Source organism: Zonotrichia leucophrys, chromosome 3, assembly GCF_028769735.1.
Source record: "Zonotrichia leucophrys gambelii isolate GWCS_2022_RI chromosome 3, RI_Zleu_2.0, whole genome shotgun sequence".
Lineage (NCBI taxonomy): Eukaryota > Metazoa > Chordata > Aves > Passeriformes > Passerellidae > Zonotrichia > Zonotrichia leucophrys.
In genome coordinates this window covers 58,000,705-58,019,866 of record NC_088172.1, presented here as the reverse complement: position 1 = coordinate 58,019,866, position 19,162 = coordinate 58,000,705, and the positions used below count along the sequence as shown (strand labels likewise).

At 40.3% G+C, this 19,162-nt stretch overlaps 1 protein-coding gene across 3 annotated transcripts in view; it reads left to right on the top strand.

Annotated features, from left to right (window-relative positions):
• The first annotated feature begins 6,797 nt into the window (after positions 1-6,797).
• Positions 6,798-19,162, top strand: part of EPM2A (EPM2A glucan phosphatase, laforin) — a 37,194-nt gene continuing 24,829 nt past the window's right edge. Inside the window, exons 1-2 of one of the 3 annotated variants that reach the window (XM_064708393.1) lie at positions 6,798-7,141; positions 18,866-19,040. In XM_064708393.1, coding sequence (XP_064564463.1) covers positions 6,880-7,141; positions 18,866-19,040 — 437 coding nt within the window. In that variant the 5' untranslated portion in view covers positions 6,798-6,879. The other 2 variants (XM_064708395.1, XM_064708394.1) reach the window with 2 other exon arrangements.

Below are 19,162 nucleotides of genomic sequence, written 5' to 3'. Positions count from 1 at the left end.
GGTTACTATGGTACACAGCAACATACACATACCAAATTAAGTAGCAGGAGTCCCCTGTCTATGATCTAGTCTGCAAAGTATGTCATACGCATCTCCTGGTTCTTGGCTGCAAGCTGTTGCCATGGCCTGTGGAAGGTTGCTAAGTTGCAGGCTGTTTACACTCTCATTCTAGACTGCAATTCCTATTTCCCAGAGTTTCTTTATATCTGGATGAAAGTAGTACTTGTTTCTTAGCAAGGATTATTTTTGTGCTGGGTAAGTGAATTTAGGAAAGCTTGCCAAAACAGACAAAATAAAGTTTCTTTAAAATAAAGAGATGTGCAGTGGGAAATGTGGTAAATACATGAAACCAGAAAGATAAGCAGCAGCAATGTGTTGTATTCATGCAGTGATACAGCAACAGATTCATATATGGAAAGAAGATAAAAGAATAAGATACTCTGTATGCAGTTATATACACTCCAGCATTAAATCTCTGTTTTATTAGATTTAGCTGGTGATACAACTTCTTATTTTTCGTATGTGGTGGGACTGTTGGGTAGGAAGCAGGGTGCTTTCTGATTTTTTTTTTTTTTTAAATTTCTGCTGCCACTTTTAGTAGACCTTAAAAATCATGTGTTGATCTAAAGATAACTTCTGGATTTGTTTTTTGATCCAATTTCAGTCTAAGAAGAAGGCTTTAATTTGTTTTTACTTTTTTAATATAATTGGAAAAATAAATTGATTGGTAGGGTCAGTCACCAGTATGTTTGGTTTCTTTTACTATAAGGAGCATATAATAACCATTGAGAATTGTATACTTAAATGAATAATTGTTTCTGTTCCCTTTTCTGATATAGGGCCATGGCTTGAAGGATAATATCTTTCAGTTTGTTTGCCTAATTTTTAAAAAAATATTAAAGGTTTCCCTTTACTGTTCCAAACAGCTTTTGTTCCAAAGCTGTTCAATCATTATGCAGTAAAATGGTTCTATTTCTGACTTACCTAAAATCTAGTCAGACTTGTCAGCAAGACTTCCATTTTTAGGCTGTTTATTAAATTCCAGTCAGCTTTGGAGCTAGAAACCTATTGCTTAAGCACATATTGAGAAGGAAGTTCTCTTGTCAAAGAGGCTTGGGTTAAAGAACAGTTAAAGTTCCTTTCCCATGGTTGCTTTTTTCACCTTTTTCTCCACATCTAATGCTGGGTGTGACTTCCTGCAATGATGCTGGTCATACATAAAACAATTGCAATTAAAAGGTCTGCATAATGAAAAGTAAGCAATTAAATTTTTCTTAAAATAACCCCAGGAGTATAATATACAGGAATTTTCTATCAATCAATAATTTGCTGGGGATCTCACAAACACTGAAACTCTGCACAGGTACAGAGGGTGCATTAGACTGGAGCACAGTTATTAGGATCTGTGAGCATTGGCTTTTGAAAGTGGAAGGATTAAGTCTGCCCAGAGAAAAGGCAGGCACATTGTTCTACTTAAAAATTTATGTCATATTATAGCACTTAAGTTTTGGGTGAGATCGCATTCTACTAATTAATGAAATAAAGTTTTGCTATTCCATACAGTCACATATTTGTTTTTACACTGTCTTGTTTCTAAACAGCCTAAACACTTCTTTTTTTGCCTTAAGTAGACATTTTAATTACAAACTTGATATAACATTGGTGGTAACAGGCTTACAAAATGAAGCTTACAATGAGTTAATACTGTAATGATTACTGCTACACACTGTTTTTCACTCAAGAAGCTCCAGGTACTTTGATCTCCAAGTAGGCCCTTGGCCTCTCTCACCCCTTTGTGCCTGGCAGAAGAGCCATGTTCCTGCTAGGGCTGCCAGGACTGTGGGTTGGGTTGGGTCACAGCATCCCAGTGCAAATGCACCACAGATGACATGGAGCATCCCTCCAAAAACCGTGTGGCTCACTCTGGGCAGGAAAGAAGCCATGTGCTAGACTAGTCTGCAATATTTGTTAAGTTCTGGACATTGGTGAGGCTGATAGGACATCCTGAAAGGGCCCTGTGCTGAAATATGTTGGGACTTCTTCCAGCTCCCAAGGCATCGAGGCTGGGGTGGATGCAGACAGCTTAACTGGATGTTGAAAAAAGAAACCTACCAGATCAGTTATTCCTGTATGTATTTCTGTAGTGTTTACTGTAATGTTATTGCATATTTATACTGCCAAGTTGCTTCTAAAAACAACAAACTTTTTTTAAAATATGCTACACAAACCCCCATGCAAAAGTGGAAACCATCTCCTGTCGTGTCCTATCTATTCTTGCAGAATAATTTTCCAATGCAGTTCCTGAAATGGTCAGTTCTGACAGAGCTTCCGTAGCTTAGTCTGCATAAAAGGTTGCTTCTAGCAATAAGCAGCTAAAATGGTTCATGCAGTTATCACTGCTCTGACACAGCTCAACACTAAAAATTATGGCTAGCAGCGCTTATCTAACAAGTTAACAAGTTCTTTAATTCTTAGTCTTCTTTCAGTCTTCAGTCTATAAAGGTATTACTTAGCTGCTGTATTGCCAAATTAGAAGTATTGGTAAGAGCATTAGTTCATAGTTCTATCAGAATTAATATGAGAGGGACAGTTAGAATTCCATTAGAAGGTCTGGGTCCATAGATTAATTAGTTTAGATTAATCAACATAATCAATTTTCACTTAAACCATGGTCTTAAATTATTTGCACTAGAATAGGGTTTCTTTTATATTTAGCTCAATCTCTTTGAAGAAATACAGGCTGTCTAAATTTTACAGGAATGAACATTTTACCCAAATCACTAATACATCTAAATCAGCTTATCACATAAAATAAATGTTTGCCTTTTTACAAGCAAGACTGTGTACCATGTGCTGCCTTTCTCTTTTCTATAATTAGCAGAAACATTTGGGAATTGCAATAACACTTTCTCAGTATCTTTACAAGAAAGAAAATGACCTAAAAAGGGAAGAAAGGCAAGTCTAGGAAGGAGCACTGCTAATCTAAACATCACCCACAACTTGCAATCAGGGACACTCCCTCCCTTCTCCAACCAGATCTTTCTGTATTTGTGTTTTGTTTTGGTTATTCAGACTCTCTCTCCTCACTACAGATTTCCCTACTTGGAAATACTATCATCTGGGATCACTGTACAGCAATAACAGATAAAGCTGTTCCAAGCTGCAAACTGGGCTATGGGATAAAACTTGGAATCACTAAAGAACACAGGCTACCCCAACATGCAACTAATAAGTTCAATTGTCATTTTAGTAGTGTTCACATTGATCAGATAACTCTATGCTCTCTCTATACCTAGTAGACACTTTTCAAATAAGAAACTTGCGAAGAAAAATCTGACTTTGCACTGGGAGAGCTGAATTTTGAACTGCTCTATACTGTCTAACTTCTCAACTACTATCTACTAGAATTTCAGCCAGCAATACCTTGCCCAAGTTTTCTTGGGTTGTAACAAATGGTTAAAACTCTTGGGTTCACAAAAATACCAGGACAATTTTATCCCTGAAAGAGACACTGTAAGAAATTAGGCTTATGCAGAATGTTAGAACTGTGATTCTGCAAAAGTTTAGTGCACAGCAAGTGAAAATGCCTTTAAATGTGTTTTACATGTCTGCAAATAAAGTTACAGCTCCAATTTCTGGACATGCAGACTTTTCCCCAGAATCCTTTCAGACACAGCCATTAGGCAGAAACCTGAAGGAATAACTAACGGTTGGTTTATGTTAAGTTGGTACACAGCCTCAGTGAGTTCTCCTGTGAGATCCCCACCACCTGCAGAAATTTTGGATAATAAACCAGCTAATTAGCTAGAAATTACATAAGGCTACTAGGTATTGGTACAATTCAGGTGAAATCCACGAAGCAACTGATTGTTGCAGAAACTGTGATCTCTCAAGTCCTTTCTTGCACACTAATGCTGTGTAAAAATAAACTGGCTTTTTCTTCATACAATTCTTCCCTTTTTGCCAGTTAGAAACAGCTTTAGCAAATGCCTGGGATGGTAGCAGAAACAATAAACTGGAGGCTTTAAAATGAACTTGGCACTAAGCCTTGCTGTGTTGCTAGTTCACTGTTTGATTTGAGGTCAATCGAGGCTTCCACTCAGCAAGTAGCTGCTCTGAGTATACTGAGAGATCCTAAACAGCTGTGAGGGGCACAGATGCACAGCATTTATTATTGTTACAGTGCAGACAGACCACTAAGATGGGAGTTAGTTCCCACAGGAATCAACGACGACAGTAGTTTTCGTGACACTTAAAAACAACTTGACTATTAGGGTTTTGCCCCTTTGTGCCAAAGCTTTTTAATGGGAACTCTAAGGCTTGCCAAGTTGGAATGAGGACTTACTATAGTGGGGAAAAAAAAAAGGAAATAGTCATGTTTAATTTGTGGTTGTAAAAGATGACTGGGTTATAGGGAAAGCTTTTAGGTTTCAGAATAGTGTTGAGGACTGTAGGGGAAGAGCACTGGCCAGGCAGGACTAGAATAACAGGTCATTTTGGCAAAGGAAACTATTGTTAATTCCTTAAGAGGCTTAGGGTGACACTTAAAACTAAATTTAGGGTTATGGCAATGGCTCAGCTGTGGAAGTACTTCATCAACTCCTTCAATCCCAAACACTAACAGTAAATGGAACTCCTCCCCACCTTTCCTGCCTTTACTCCAGCTGAAATTCCAGTTTAGAAGATGACAAATCATAGACTATGCAAATCTAACAGGGGGAAAAAACCATATATTTGCCTTTGTTTATTGACCTTAAAAAAAACCCCTTACAGTACCTTTAGCTCCTCAGTCTCAGATCTAATGCTAATAAATTTTATCCTGTCCACAGCCCCCATTCAGCCTGCAATTTCACCAATATAAACTGCTCTTCTGCTCCCACTATACCCAGCCATGGGACATCCTAAGCCAGTCTGCATTTCTGTTTTTATCTTAGTCTTGCAGGATCCATCAGTAGATCCAGGTTTTCAGCCCTTCCTGTTGATCTCTCAACCTTACCCTAATCTGCACTAGGGCTTTTGAGGAAATCACAGGCAATCAAGCTGGCCACTTTCTGTCATCTTTAACCTTAGTCTAACACACAATATTGAGTGGCACAAAATGGATTAAGGCTGACCCTGGAGAAGAAATGGACTGAATTATTTTTAAAGATACTACTTAGCACATCAGAGTCTACAGAACAATTTTTTATTGTTCCACAAGGCTTGCAGGTCTAAGATGAGGACTCAATATTTACAGGCATAAAGCAGTTCAGATTTGTCCAAAGATGGATGTTGCTGGTCTCTTTACACTTGGGCTTAGACAACAGCCAGGAACCAAACTGTCAATCAGATGTCCTATTGGATCCTGCAGTTTTTGAGCTGAGACTGTGACTGGAATGAGCAGAAGCATATGGTTTTATGCAGACACAATATGCTGGGGTGGTTTGAGGACTCCTGTCATGCTTGAGCTTTAGGATAAAACTCCAAAGTTGTTACATTCTGTCTCGTCCACAATGTTAAAATGAAGGTGTATGGTAAAGAGATAGATATTTGAAAGGCAATTATGAGACTGGGTATGGGTAGCTTGACTGCAAGGTTGAGAAAAAAAATTAAAATGTACTGCACTGTTCCACATAAGCAGCAGTGCTACAGTAAAGCCAGCAGAAATGAAGGACAGTGAGAATTTCATTTGCTTTGGTTATGTCTGGAAAAGATATTCTGGTAGAATATCACCCAAACTCAGTGAGTATCAGTGAAAATTGGCTAAACGACTCTGAAAAATAAATTTGGCAGCACATCCACTTCAGTGTCATCACCCCTGAATAAAGGAAACAAACAGGCAGGATTGAGGCAGGATTTCTTTTGACTCATTGAAAGGCCTTCATCCTGTTCCCAGAACTTGACCTAAATAAAGTTACCACTCTGTTTCTGTCCTTAAAAGCTTCTGAAATGGGTGTATTCAAGCAGGGACCGCCCATTAAATGGTTGGATTGCATCCTCTTCCTCAGTCTTTTAAAGTCCTGAGTATTGCTACACGTAGGAGTTGCCAAATTTTCTCCTTCTGGCTGTAAACAGAACGCGTTCAGCGAACTCTAGATTTCTTTTAAAAGCTTTCTAACCTCCCTCAGCATTTCACATTTCTTTTCTCACCACGACTGGCTGGCTGTCAGCGGGGAAGACATAAACATCATGAACACTAAAGCTTTATTTGCAGCCAGTCCTTGTTTGTAGCTGCAAGTATGGCAATTTTCAATGATGTTTTTGCTGCGCTAAATTAAGCCTGGGCTCTTGGGAGTAATTGCAGCGGCTTCCTTTAACGCAGCAATAATCCTTGCTAAAGTCCCCATACGTGACGCGTAGCCTTTGGCAACCAGCAGAGCCGGCGTTTAGCAGCGCAGAGGATTTTCCCTCCCGCTTTAGGAGGCGATCGAGGGTCGGTGCTGTTTGAACTCCCAGCCGCTGCTTTCGGAGGGGAAGCTTCCTCGGCTACGTGCGGGCGGCAGCCGAGCCCTGGGAACAACCGCACCGGGAACAGCCCCGACTGACGGAGCCGCCGCTCGGGCCCCGCAAGGGGCAGGGCCGGTGTCCGGGGCAGCGCCCGGGGCAGGGGCAGTGCCAGGGGCAGGGCCGGTGTCCGGGGCAGCGCCCGGGGCAGGGGCAGGGCCGGGGTCCGGGGCAGTGTCCGGAACAGGGGCAGTGCCAGGGGCAGGGCCGGGCTCCGGGGCAGTGCCCGGGGCAGGGGCAGTGCCAGGGGTGGCGTCCGGAGCAGGGCCGGTGCCCAGCCCCCAGCCCCGGCGGAAGGGCGGGCCCGGGCGGCCTCCCAGCGGCGGCTCTGCTGCCGGCCGTGCCGCAGCGATAGCAGAGCTCCTCGATAAAGCCCGTTCTTTGTGTGGCAGCAAAATGCTGTTCCGCTTCGGCGTGGTGCTGCCCGCCCGGGTGACGGAGGGCGGCGCGGAGCTGCTGCTGGCCGGGTCGCGGCCGGAGCTGGGCGAGTGGGACCCGCAGCGCGCCGTGCCCATGAGGCGGGCGCGGCCGAGCGCCCCGCTGCCCGCCCAGGAGCCCGCGCTGTGGCTGGCCGAGGTGGCGCTGCCGGACGAGGACGCCGCCAGCCCCTTCTGGTACAAGTTCCTGCGGCGGGAGGGCGGACACTTCCTCTGGGAAGGTAACAGAGGGGACCCCGCGCCGTCCCTCGCATGCCCGGCCGCAAGGACGCGCCGGCCCTGCCCGGAGGGGCGGTGCGAGGCTCTCCCGAGGGCGGGCTCTGCCTCTGGCTCCGGCTGCGGCTCCGGCTGCTCCCGCCCCTGGTGCCGCCGGGGCTGTCCCGGCCGGGCCTGAGCCCGAGCTGCCGGTGCCCCGGCGCGGCGGCGGCCGGGGCTGTGCTTGCAGGCAGAGCCGCCCAGGCTGCCGTGGCGTGACGTGCGCTCTCGCAAACAAAAATGGTTTTTAACCGTGTGATGGAGGCGGGTGAATGTAGACGGAGGCTGCCTTTCTAGGTTGGTAAAAGTTATTTCAAAGAGTTTCTTCCCCCCCGCTACTTTAGGCATCCATTGTCATGATGGGTTTTTTTGGGGTTTTTTTTTCCTTTCCCCAGAAGTAAAGAATTAGAATTTAGCATCTCGTACTATGCACGATGGTGTGGGTTGTTATTTTATTTCGCTAGGGTGATATGTCATGATGGCATTTTCAGGCTGGTAAATTTTACTATTGTGATTTCTTAAAGAAAAACACAGAGAGAAGTTCAATTACAGCTTTTCCATTCTTCTTGCTGCTTCAGTAGTACTTCCAGCGTGTTTTCCTCCTGCTGTGTGATTTCAAATGTGGAATAACTCTAGTCAGTTTCCATGTGCTGTTCTAGTGCATTGAAGTGTCTTAAATACAAGAGAACACTCAGACAAGCGTCTGCTGAGTCAAATAAAACTCTAAATATACCTCCTGAGGAATGATCTGACCTAGTGAAAGGAAGACAGCTTGCTTGGTAATTTGTGAGGGCATTTTTAACTCATAGCATAAAAATCCATGTACCAAAATAACACTTTGTAGACCAGTTGCTCTTCACCCGTTTTAAGAATACATACCACACTTCTGAACTCCCTTTCTGTCATGTAGGCTAAAACATGCATGTTGTCATAACTGTTGCATTTGTTTGTTCTTCTTTGTGCTAATAAAAGATTTTGTGTTAATGCTGCATTCACAGAAGTTTACATCATGAAGAACTATGTACATCATACAGTAGTGTTTTGTTTAGCAGCTAAAACAAATATCATGTTCTGCCTGTTTTAACCATGTTTTTCTTTTCCAGAATTGCAGGAAAAGTGAATTTATGGAATAAAAATCTTTACATCTGTCCAAGGAAGCAGAATTGGGTCTCTTTGAAGGTGCCAAGTTGTACATAATATGACAACGATACTGGTATATAAAGCAGTCACCACCCTGCAATTATAGAAATAATAATAGAATTAGAAATTATATATTAGAATTTGATAGAAATAATGGTGAATAACTACAGAGAATCAGCACTTGTAAGGTTGATGGTTATTCTCTGGTTTGGAAGTAGTGGTAGCTCAAATTGTTGTCTGTTCCAGGGAGCACGTTTAGGAAGTGTAGTCAGAGTAGTAAACATACTGTGTTCTGGCAGATTTGCAGTTTTAGGATTAACCTGGCTGGCATTTTGTTCTTGTCATTGTGAATTCTCAGGAATTTGAGCTCAGTTTCAGCTTAGCAGGAATGACAGAAAGCAAGTGGGCATATCATCTAAATGCAGAAGAGTTTTTTAATTAATCATTCATATCAACATTTTTTTCCTCAGTTGATATTTACAGGAAAGCACAAATTTGCTTAAACCTTTAAATTTATTGTTCATCATGTATTACATGAAGAGAGCCTAAGGATGTTTTCTTATCCAATAACTAAGCAATTTTGCAGTTCTTTTTAATCTAATTTGTTTTAAAGTTTTTTTTGTTTGTTTTTTATAACTGTTGATCAATGACAGTTTGGCTGTCATCTGTCTATTCTTATAAAATCACAACTTGAAAAGACAGCTCCTTTCTTAAAAAAAAGAACAGGGTTTTTTTGTGCTAAACAAATGCTTTGCGTTGTCTCTTTAGTATTCTGCATGTTTAGAATTAAAATGTGCTTTGGGAAACACTTAGCACTTGCAGAACATCTGCAGTTTTGAAGAGATGTTTATGAGGGATAGAGGAAAGTGCAGAATGATACATGCTCTAAGTTTATGAGTTGAGGCATCCATCTGTAACCAGAGAAACTGTAGTCCATGGATGTCAGTCTAGTTATGGATGTCAGATGTTTACATATATGGGATGTTGAAATCATGTGCTGTATTTAAGAAAATTACTTCAGCTTTTTTCTTAAGACGTGTATGTGTGTGAGAATTCCATTGGCAGTGCATATTGTTTTTATGATAGCATGATACCTACTGTATCATGTATTTTGAGTACAAATTGCAGCCATTCCAATACAGTGAGAAGACTGAAAGATAAAAGTGGGGATAGTTATTTTCTGTGGGCTAGAGGAGTCAAAGTCAGAGACCAGTGCTCTGTGGCGTTTTGTAGGAAGCTTTCAGGCAAGGCTCGGCCTGTGCAGGATTTGCTGGGTTGTTGTGTGTGCCTTGAGGGAACAATTCCCCTCCCTAGGAGGATGAAGTGGGAGATGAGGCTCCCCTGTGCTCCTGAAGGATCAGAGACTTGGCCCTGCTGTCCCAGGGAGATGTTGCTGGTCTGCACCCAGGGCCTGTCACTTAAAGCCATTGAGTGTTTCTGGCTCAGGTCGCATGAGCTGTGTGGGGTTTCTTCAGGGTTGGTGCTTGCTTACCTACTGTGAAAGCTGAAGCCTGCTGTCCAGGAGGGTTTGTGATATGCTGTGGTATCTGTGGAAACAGGTTGGTTGTGCTGAGCTTTAGAATCTGGGAATAGGTTTAGAAAAAACCCTGAATTCATGTATGTACATTTTTTACTCCCAGCTGCACCTGTGTCTGTCTGTGTACTTTGTTTTTGATGTTGATTCTTCAGAACTGGACTTCACATCTCTCAGCTTGGGAGCTAAAAGTATTTGTTCATACTGTCAAAACTAAATAAATACAAGATGAAACTTATGCTCGAGTTTGTTTTTGTGAGTTTATGATGAAACACTCATCTGTACCTTTATCCCCTTACTTTCATCTAAATACATTGTAGGTGCTAATCAAGAAACATGCTGCATAAAAGGACAGGGAATTTACTGGAGGTATTTACTAGATGTATGCCCCAAACTGTATTTGGTGATGATGGAATACAATCAACTGATATGTTGTATTTTTGGGAATGGGAAAAATAAATTTTATACAAAACCTGCATAAGCTTGTAGTACCTACACAAGCTTGTACTGAAGTGTTGATCCTTTGTTGCCCAGAGAAGCTGTGGATGCCCTTTCCTTGAGGGGTTGAAGGCCAGGTTGGATGGGGCCTTGAGAAACCTGGTCTACTGAAACTTGTCTCTGCCTGGGGAAGAGGTGGGAAGCTTGGAACTGGATGCTCTTGAAGGCCACTTCCAACCCAAACCATTCTGCTATTCTGTGATTTTCATGTAGCTCTTAATTTGGTGTAGATGGAGCTTGCTCCAAGCTTGCCAGGTACAGTATGACCAGTGAAAGCTCCAAAGCAGGGTCAGCCTATACTCTAGCAATTTGTTCAGGTGAGCAGAGCCTTAATCCTTCCAAAAAAACCCCATCTCTAGTTTTGGGAGAAGGAGGGAGAAGGAGAGAAAAGGAGGTGTCTTGTTTGCAAAACAAAACAAATGATACAATACAGTGCATTTTGGAAACAGTTATGTTGTTCAGCCTGTGGTATGTTGGCCTTACAACATTTTCAGTTCACACTCCTGTGAGCCTGTTTGTAATAAACCAGAAGATCAGTAGATTTATGAGATAATAAAGGTTTTCACATCATTGTAATACAATCAGTGAAAATATCAGAAGTAAATTCTAATAATATGTTTCAAGGGTTGAACACCCGATAGATTGAAAACATTGGTGATAGTGAAGCACATTAAAATTTCATTTTTAAAGTGTGTTGAAACTTAAAGCAATCTGACTTTTGGCCTCAGCTCTTTGAATAAAAAAGGTATAACTTAATTAAAAGGAGGGGATTCTTCTAAGGCTGTATGAGAAGGTAAGATCTAGTTGCCATTTGTAATGGAGAGATTGTAATAGAATGAAAAATGCTTGGGGCTAAGCCTTAGCAGGATATGCAAAATAAAAATTCTTTTGAGGCCATTCTAGGAAGTACAGTTGGATACAATGTTTTTGTAACTGAGATCCATGGTTTCTTTTCTTTTTTTTTCCCTCCAAAAGCAGTTCCATTATTAAAAACAAACAAACAAACAAGCAAAACGAAGAAAAAAACGAAGCTCAACAAAAAACTCCCAGTGAGCCCTGAAGAGTTACATTTCTTCATGGCTCTTTTCGTGCAGATGTTTCATGTGGTGCTCTTCCCACTGGGTGGTGCCATATTCCCTGTGTATAGCCAGCGGGCTGCCTAGCGTCCTGCAATTACTTGCACGTTTCATTAGTATTTAGTGTAATCTGTTCTGCTTTTGAAAAGAATCCCAAATTTTACTTATTTTCCCAATCCCAGTTCTGAAGTAGGTGGTGACTAGAAATGGACATAAAGCACTAGCTATGTGGTAGTTGAATAATTGTGCATCATAGGCATTTTATTCCAGCAAGGCTGTTGCTTTCTGGACAGTGCTGGATACCTTAGCACCTTTCAGATGTGACAAAACTTCACGAGTGGATAACTTTGAATTCTTCAACCCAGTACTTCCATAAGGAATGGAAGAAAACTTTGGTTACAAAGTGCGGTAGCTCCTTGTGTTTTGTTTTTCAACCCCCCCCAGACTTATACATTGCATGCATTTTTGTATAATTAAATGGCATCAGGATTCTCATTACTTTCTGTCTGCTTATCTGCATTAACCAGCTTATACTGAGCAGACAACCAGACATCAGTAAAACAATGCAGAGTGGGCTGTGTGAAACTGCAAAATTACAAGAATAAAAATAAATACATCTACTTGCAAATACATATTCTCTGGGTTTGGCAGGCATGTATATTTTCCTACCCACAGAGATAATCACGGTCCGGTTCTGATTTCTGTGAGAGTCTAATTAAAGCCTTTGTGGTTATAACAGTAAATTTACAATAAATGCATTATTTATGCAAATCCTGCATTTACCATTTTTCCTGTCCCTCACTTCCAAGGGGTGGTAGCATGCAGTAGGGCTCAGCAATTTATTTTGAATGGCAAGAAACACTGAGAAGTGATAAGTAACTGGGATGATACTTTGTTTGAAGTATTGCTGTGGTTGCTGTTTTGATGCAGCTCATTTCCTGCCTATGCTTCTGGTATGACAGAAAGTAGCAATCAGTAGTAGACAGTACAGTAAACAGTGTCAAAGCAAATGGGAAGATGGTATTAGATTATACATTTTGTTGCTATCAGCCATTATTCTCTCATCTGTATTTCCTGTAGTGCTATTTCTACCATCTGTCAGAAGAGAAGCTGTCTTATACATGAGAAAGATTTGATTTTAGTTGCTTTTCTCTGACTTCATCATTAAGTCAAGAATTTGGTTAAAATCTCTTAGTACAATAAAGTTCCCACTGAAAAACACCTGGGCCTGAGACGAACTACAGAGAGAAATAAAACATGTTTTTGAAAGTTGCCCTTAAAAATTCTGATTTTCTTATATCTGATGAAAAAAAGAAAAAGAAAGAAAAGCCTTGATGATGAACAGCATTAAGTATTGAGAATGGCTTTCTTGTAAACCTTTATTTTAAAATCAGGCATAATTTCAAAATGTAATTCCATCAAATAATTTTCTTAGGATATATAAATAGACTACAAAGTCTTAAATTCAGCCTGGATTTTAATAGAATTAGAACTTGTTTCCATGGTTTTATGTAGCAGCTACCAAAAAGGAAGTTGAAAAGTCTGCTTTAAATCTGGTAGAATATAAACATGTGATGTATGATGCACATGGTTTTCTTCTTTTTGGGTATCTCTTCTTGGCTTACAAATGCAAGGAAACATTTCTGAAAATCAGACCAGTGAAGGAGTTACTTAACTAGGTGTGGCAAATTAACAATTTTGTGTTACATTAATACTAGGTATTTAAGTAATACAATAAATTCATCTGCCACTTACAGAATCTAAGGGGAAGATGGTTTGCTCACAGCAGAAAAAAATAGCATTAAAAATCAAAGTATGCTTTTCTTAGACATAAGGGTAAGGCTTGATACATGGCATACAGAATTGGAGATATTTGTCAGAGCTGTTAATACAAAGGGCTGCTGCTGAGGGCTTTGCTGAGATTGAGGAAGGTGGGACTCCAGAGCCTGTGGCAGACTGCAACTCTCAAAAACTTGACCTCGCTCAGTTTCAATGAGGGGAACCCGCCCCCACCTCTGGTTTTTAACAATCAATAGCAATTCAGTCTTGGCAAGATTGAGACAGATCCTATTTCAAAACATCAGAGATTGAATTTTGTTCACAGGCAGCAGGGAGACTTTTGTGACAGAATCTGGTGTAAAGGGTAAGTAAATTTGAATATTGTGAATGCACTGAAGGAAGTTCAGTTTGAGTGATGTGTGATAACAAGACTGTGCAGTAGAACATTCAGATAACTGAAAATTGTATCCAAAGTAGAACTTGAGACTTTTCTTCATTGTAATTTTGGTATAAAAGGTAAAGAAGCTAGCAAAAACTTATTCTTTTAAATGCTTTATTTTTGAGATTTTAAAAAATTTTTTTCTTTATTTTTTCTTCTACTGCTATTTTTTTTTTTTATAAAAGTCTTTTATTCTTTGACTCTTCCCTCTTTATGTGCCTCCAGAGTGCTTATAATATTGAATTCTTCCAGGGGAGTTTCTAAGCATGAACTTAAGATACTCATTTACCTTGTTAAAGGACCTCATTTGATACAAATGGAATTACTTAAAATATTTTAACATAGCTAAAATTTTGAATTGACGCTCAAAGTGTGCTAGTTCATGCAAAACGTATGACAAAGATTATAGGAGTTAGTCTGTCCTCTGACTGATTTGTGAGTAGGTGATCTCAAAATTGACTGTCTGCTTGTGGTTTGGGTTGGTTAGTTAGTTAATGTGTTTCTCTAAGGTTATCTAAGTAGCCCTGTGGTTTTTAAAGAGATAGCAGTGAACTGAGAAACGCCCTCACCTTACTGGGGTTTGGAGGTTTGGAAGTTGCATATCTGTGTTTTAGGGTCAGGCTAAGGCAGGGATGAGATACCCAGCACCTTTATGGCTGCAGTTGTGCCCTGTTGCTCCTGCACACCTTCCCTTACATAACACAGAATAGAAAAAAATTAAACTTGGAGCAAGGTGTGAAACAAGCTGGTAACTGGGAGAGCAGTGGCTGAGCAGAGATTTGCAGCAAAGAGCTCTGCAGAGACAGTGGGAGAGGAAATTTCTTTTTTTTCATTTATTGATGTGTCTTTTGTTCACCACTCTTAATGGTGATAAGAAATTTCGTTGACCCATATTTTGTTTATCTTTTAAGATCAAGCTGGTAATTTCTCCACTCTGTGCAATCTGAGTGCAGTCCTTTTCTGTGTCAAGATGAGTCTGTGCTGTTGGCAGACTGTTGAATTATACTTCTTTCATGCCTGCAGTACAGCTGTAATAAAATAGTAACTGCAGGCTTTTGTGTTCCATGGTTGTGCCTCATTAGATTGAATTTCAGAACATCCTCTTCTAGTCTCTGCTTACCTTTTTACAGTCCTAGATCTTTGCACATCTTGTATCACTTCCTATGTCTGCTTCTGGTTTTCACAGAATCACAGAATTAATCAGGTTGCAAGGGACCACTGTGGGTCATCTAGCCCAACTTCCCTGCCCTAGGAAGATCAAAACTAAAGTTTTCCTTTGCTCCATTCTGGTCTCTTCCTTTTACCAGAGCAGTTTATCAGTTATATGGAGATCTTCAGTCTTATTCTTTTGTTTAGTTATTTGTACAGGCTTCTTATGCTCCTTTGATCATCCTTCATATGGATTAAACAAGGAGCCATAAACTGCAGTCCTGCAGATTTTGAAAGAGCCCTCTGTGAGGCTTGGACTAGAAGTGGGGCTACTTGGTTGCTTTTCTCTCTGGTAGTTCCCTATGTCAGTGGATTCTGCACAAAACCATCTGCAGCACAGATCAACCAGTGCAAAAGCAATGAAAAACTTTATCATTTAATGCCAAGAAACTTATTTTAATCTTTCAGAGAAGCACTTTTGCTGTGAAGACTCAAAGATGGGTTTTGAATTTAAAAAAAAATGAACCTTATTAAAGGAAATAAAATGCTATCCTAGAAGTTAAACTAGCACCTGTATGTTCTAATGAACTCTTCCAAAATGCTTTTCATCTTTAATTAGGAAAGCTAAAATGATCAATTAATGGGAAGATCAGTACCATTCAAATATTTAACTTACCTCTTTTTATGGTTGAATTTTACATATTTTCAGATGATTGTGTATTTGCTTCCCAGTGATAAATAATTAAACCTGTGTTTTTCCACTTCGAATACGAAGATGAAGAAAAATACTGATATAGAAACGGATTCAGCTGTAAAACCATGTGTTTGCTGTTGTGTGAGCCCTTTCTCAAAGGACATTTGTGTTTCTTTTCCTTTTTTTCAAAGATGAACAGAACATTTGATGTTCTAGGCTTTACTATTGTCTCTAGAAACAGAAAAGTTGAAATAGTATAAAAATTGCATTGTTGTCTTATGGCATCCAAAATATGGTGGATTTCCTGAGACAGATTGTGCTAGCAGAAACATGATGTGGACTGAAAAAATAATTTTTTCTCATTTTGAAACTTCCTTGTTAAATGCATATTGTGAAGCAAACTCTGGTGAGAAGCACTTGTGTAATCGTGGATATTGCCTGGGTAGTGAAACCTGATCTTTTTTGGTAATTGCAGATTTCCATAATTCCTTTAAGAATTTCTTCTGAAGACAGTCCACTTTGATCATACTGTTCCCTAAATTAGTATTTATTGAAGATGGCAGCACACTTTCCTTCCTGCATGAAGCTATATCATGTGTGAATATATATGATGAAATGTATATGTATATGTTGAAAATATGTTGATGTACATTCTGTTGCACAGATGTCTTATTTCAGTAGGAAAGTTGTTTAATTCATAGATCAGTATCTAACATAAGGAGTGGTAAAGTAGTAGGCAATTCTCATAAAATATGATATGAATGCAAGCTGCTACTGTTTACCTGATTATTAAAGGCAAATCAGAACCATGCCTTTTGAGATTCAGGTCTGACTGTAGGCCACAGCAGGAAGGCTGAGGCTCAGTGGTGCACAAAAATCAACAGCAATAAATATTTATTACAGAAGAAAGTGTTTCAGAATGAGATTTGACCAAACATGTTTGAGGAAACAAATAAAATAAACATCTCATGGCAACTTACCCTTGGCCCCATATCCATATGTGGTTTCAGGCTATTTAGGGGAATTAATGATGGTGAAGGTGGTAAGGTTACAAGGCAAGGAGATTGCAGCACTTAAAAAGGCAGAGAGGAGGAAGGTCGTGGAGAAGGAAGGAAGGGAAAAAGGGACAAGAATTAAAGCTGGAAAAGGAGAAGGATGATGAACTGTAAACCTGGCAGGTGGCAGAAGTGCATTCATCTCCACCAGCAGCAATTGGAAATGGGGCATTATGAAGCACATGGTGGGTACCTGTGTACCAGGAAACACAGGGATGGGAGTAGCAAAACTGCCAGAGATCCATGGTTCAAAACTGGCAGGGCGCAGTGAGGGCTGGCGGCTCCCTGGGACTGCAGGGACACCCCATGGCACTGGCTGTCAGGAGCAGGCAGCCTGGGCACGAGGGCAGCCCCAGCCCCGAGCATCAGGCACCTCCCTGGGGATGGGCTGAGGCTGGCGCAGGACATGGGCCCGTGGGTGTGGGGGTCAGGATCAGACACAGCCTCGAGATGGCAGGACGTGGGCACTGTGATGTGCAGGGCTACAAACAGGTGTTGGAGAGTAGAATGGGGAAGGCAAGGTGGGCTCTTTGTGGCTGCATGAATGAAGTCATTAATTAAATAGCCTAAGCATCCATATATTTTGTCACACTGTTGTATTTGTTGAGGTATGCTGTTGTCTTCTTGTATTGGTTAAAAGTGGTAAGAACATGTAAGCAATTATAAATGTGAGATAAAAATATAATGGTGAAATTTGTAGCTTCTGAAACTTTACTGATCTTGCTTACCTTATTTATAATCAAAATAATCAAAAACTATGTGATGCATAACTGCTCAGCAATGTGAAAGAGAAAATAGTTTTCCGCCTCATATTTTATTTTTCATTTTGGTAAATAATAATATGTCACAATTATGATAAAATGGCCTGCATGTCATCTGGAAATAAGGAGATGGTTTGAGCTTTCCTCTTAAATGTTTTTCTTACTCTCTAATCATTGCATTAATACATCTCCCAAAATGCTCTTGCTCTAGCAAATTTCCCTAACTGTAGTGATTGAAAACTGGTCATGCATTTATGTGCAATGGGAAATTGAAGATATTCCTTTGGGCATAATTTTTCTCAGAAATATTTTAACATCATTAATAATGTATAAGTGTAACAGGCTTAAGGAAGCCATAGACTAGGTCACTTCTGATCTGCACGATAATTATTCCTACATGGCAATTAGTATTACAATAAGTATGTAAAGATGGTGCTGGGGGGAGAATGTACATGTACTGTATTTTTGGAGGCTAGATAACCTTTTGATTGATGAAGTGGCCCATTTCAATTCAAGTTGCTTACTCTGGTAAGCAACTGGGATTAAAAACATGTTTTCTGACTAAAGTTCACACTATTGCTGTAGGAGAAGAAGAAGAGGTAATTAATACTGGTGGAATATAAGAAAAAGAATCTTGCTTTAAACTAGGCCGTTTAAGGTAGTTGGGGTCATTCACCATTGCAATTGTGACTCTGTGGGTCACTTTGGGCAGCTTCTGCTGGGTATGAACAGACTCTCAAAGTGAGACATGCATTGGAAGACAACAAAGTGAGTGTCTATTGGTCCACAAACATAAAAGACAGAGAAGGTTTAATGAACTCCTTGGCTAGATATCCAAATGTGTCTGGTCTGCAACAGGAATCTGATGAGTCTTTGCTGGCCAGGCAACTGTGAATGAGGTGGAAGAGGAAATCTTTCCCCCTTTAAACAAGTCTGCCTTATTTCTACATTGCTGCCACCTTCTTTGGGCTTTGATGCCTTTCCACCTTGATGTTTTTCCTCTTGAATCCTTAAGCTGGTAGCAAATCCTGTGTCACCAGTACTATCTTTTTTGGTGGTTTTACCTTTCTGAGCATGCATGGCTGTAATCTGAACTTTCTCTGAGGTCTTTCCCATATCTTGGCAACTTTCTTAGAAGTCAGCCTGAACCAAGGTCAGGCTGCCATGGCATGTCTGAGACACAGCAAGATTGATACCCTTGGGAGAGGTCACTGAGCAAGAATATTAAACACTGAGGTCACATCAAATGAGGAACTTAAATGAAATTAATTATGCTTACATTGTAAGTGATTTAGAAGTTTTTAATATTGGGGGGGGGGGTTTAAAATAGCCAATAAATTAAAATATATTTTTAAAATAACATACAAAATTTTATTTTAATGCTGAATATTTTCTTTGTGTCTGTGCTTCTGTTGCCACTACTTCAGTTGCTAATAATGCAGTTTGAAGAAGCAGGAAACACCGCTTCTGGCCTTGAATGCTCAGTTCAAGCCTCCCTACAGTTTTTGATTTTTTTTAAGATTATCCAGACACACAGTCTGCAACTGTCCTTTCTTCTGTTCTAGGTAGTGGGCCCCATCATGATCGAAGTTGTGTTTTCAACCAGAGCAACATAGTAGATGGAGTTTACTGCCTCCCAATAGCACACTGGATTGAAGTCTCTGGGCATACTGATGAGATGAAACACACAACCGATTTCTATTTCAATATTGCAGGACATCAAGCTATCCATTATTCCAGGTAAAAGAATTGTGCAGAGCTTGGCTGGTGTCAAATGTTAAAGAAACAAAAAATCTGAACTGGCATATCTGAAAACTGCATTTTGTTTGTATGTATGTAAAAGTAAACTTTAACAAAGATTC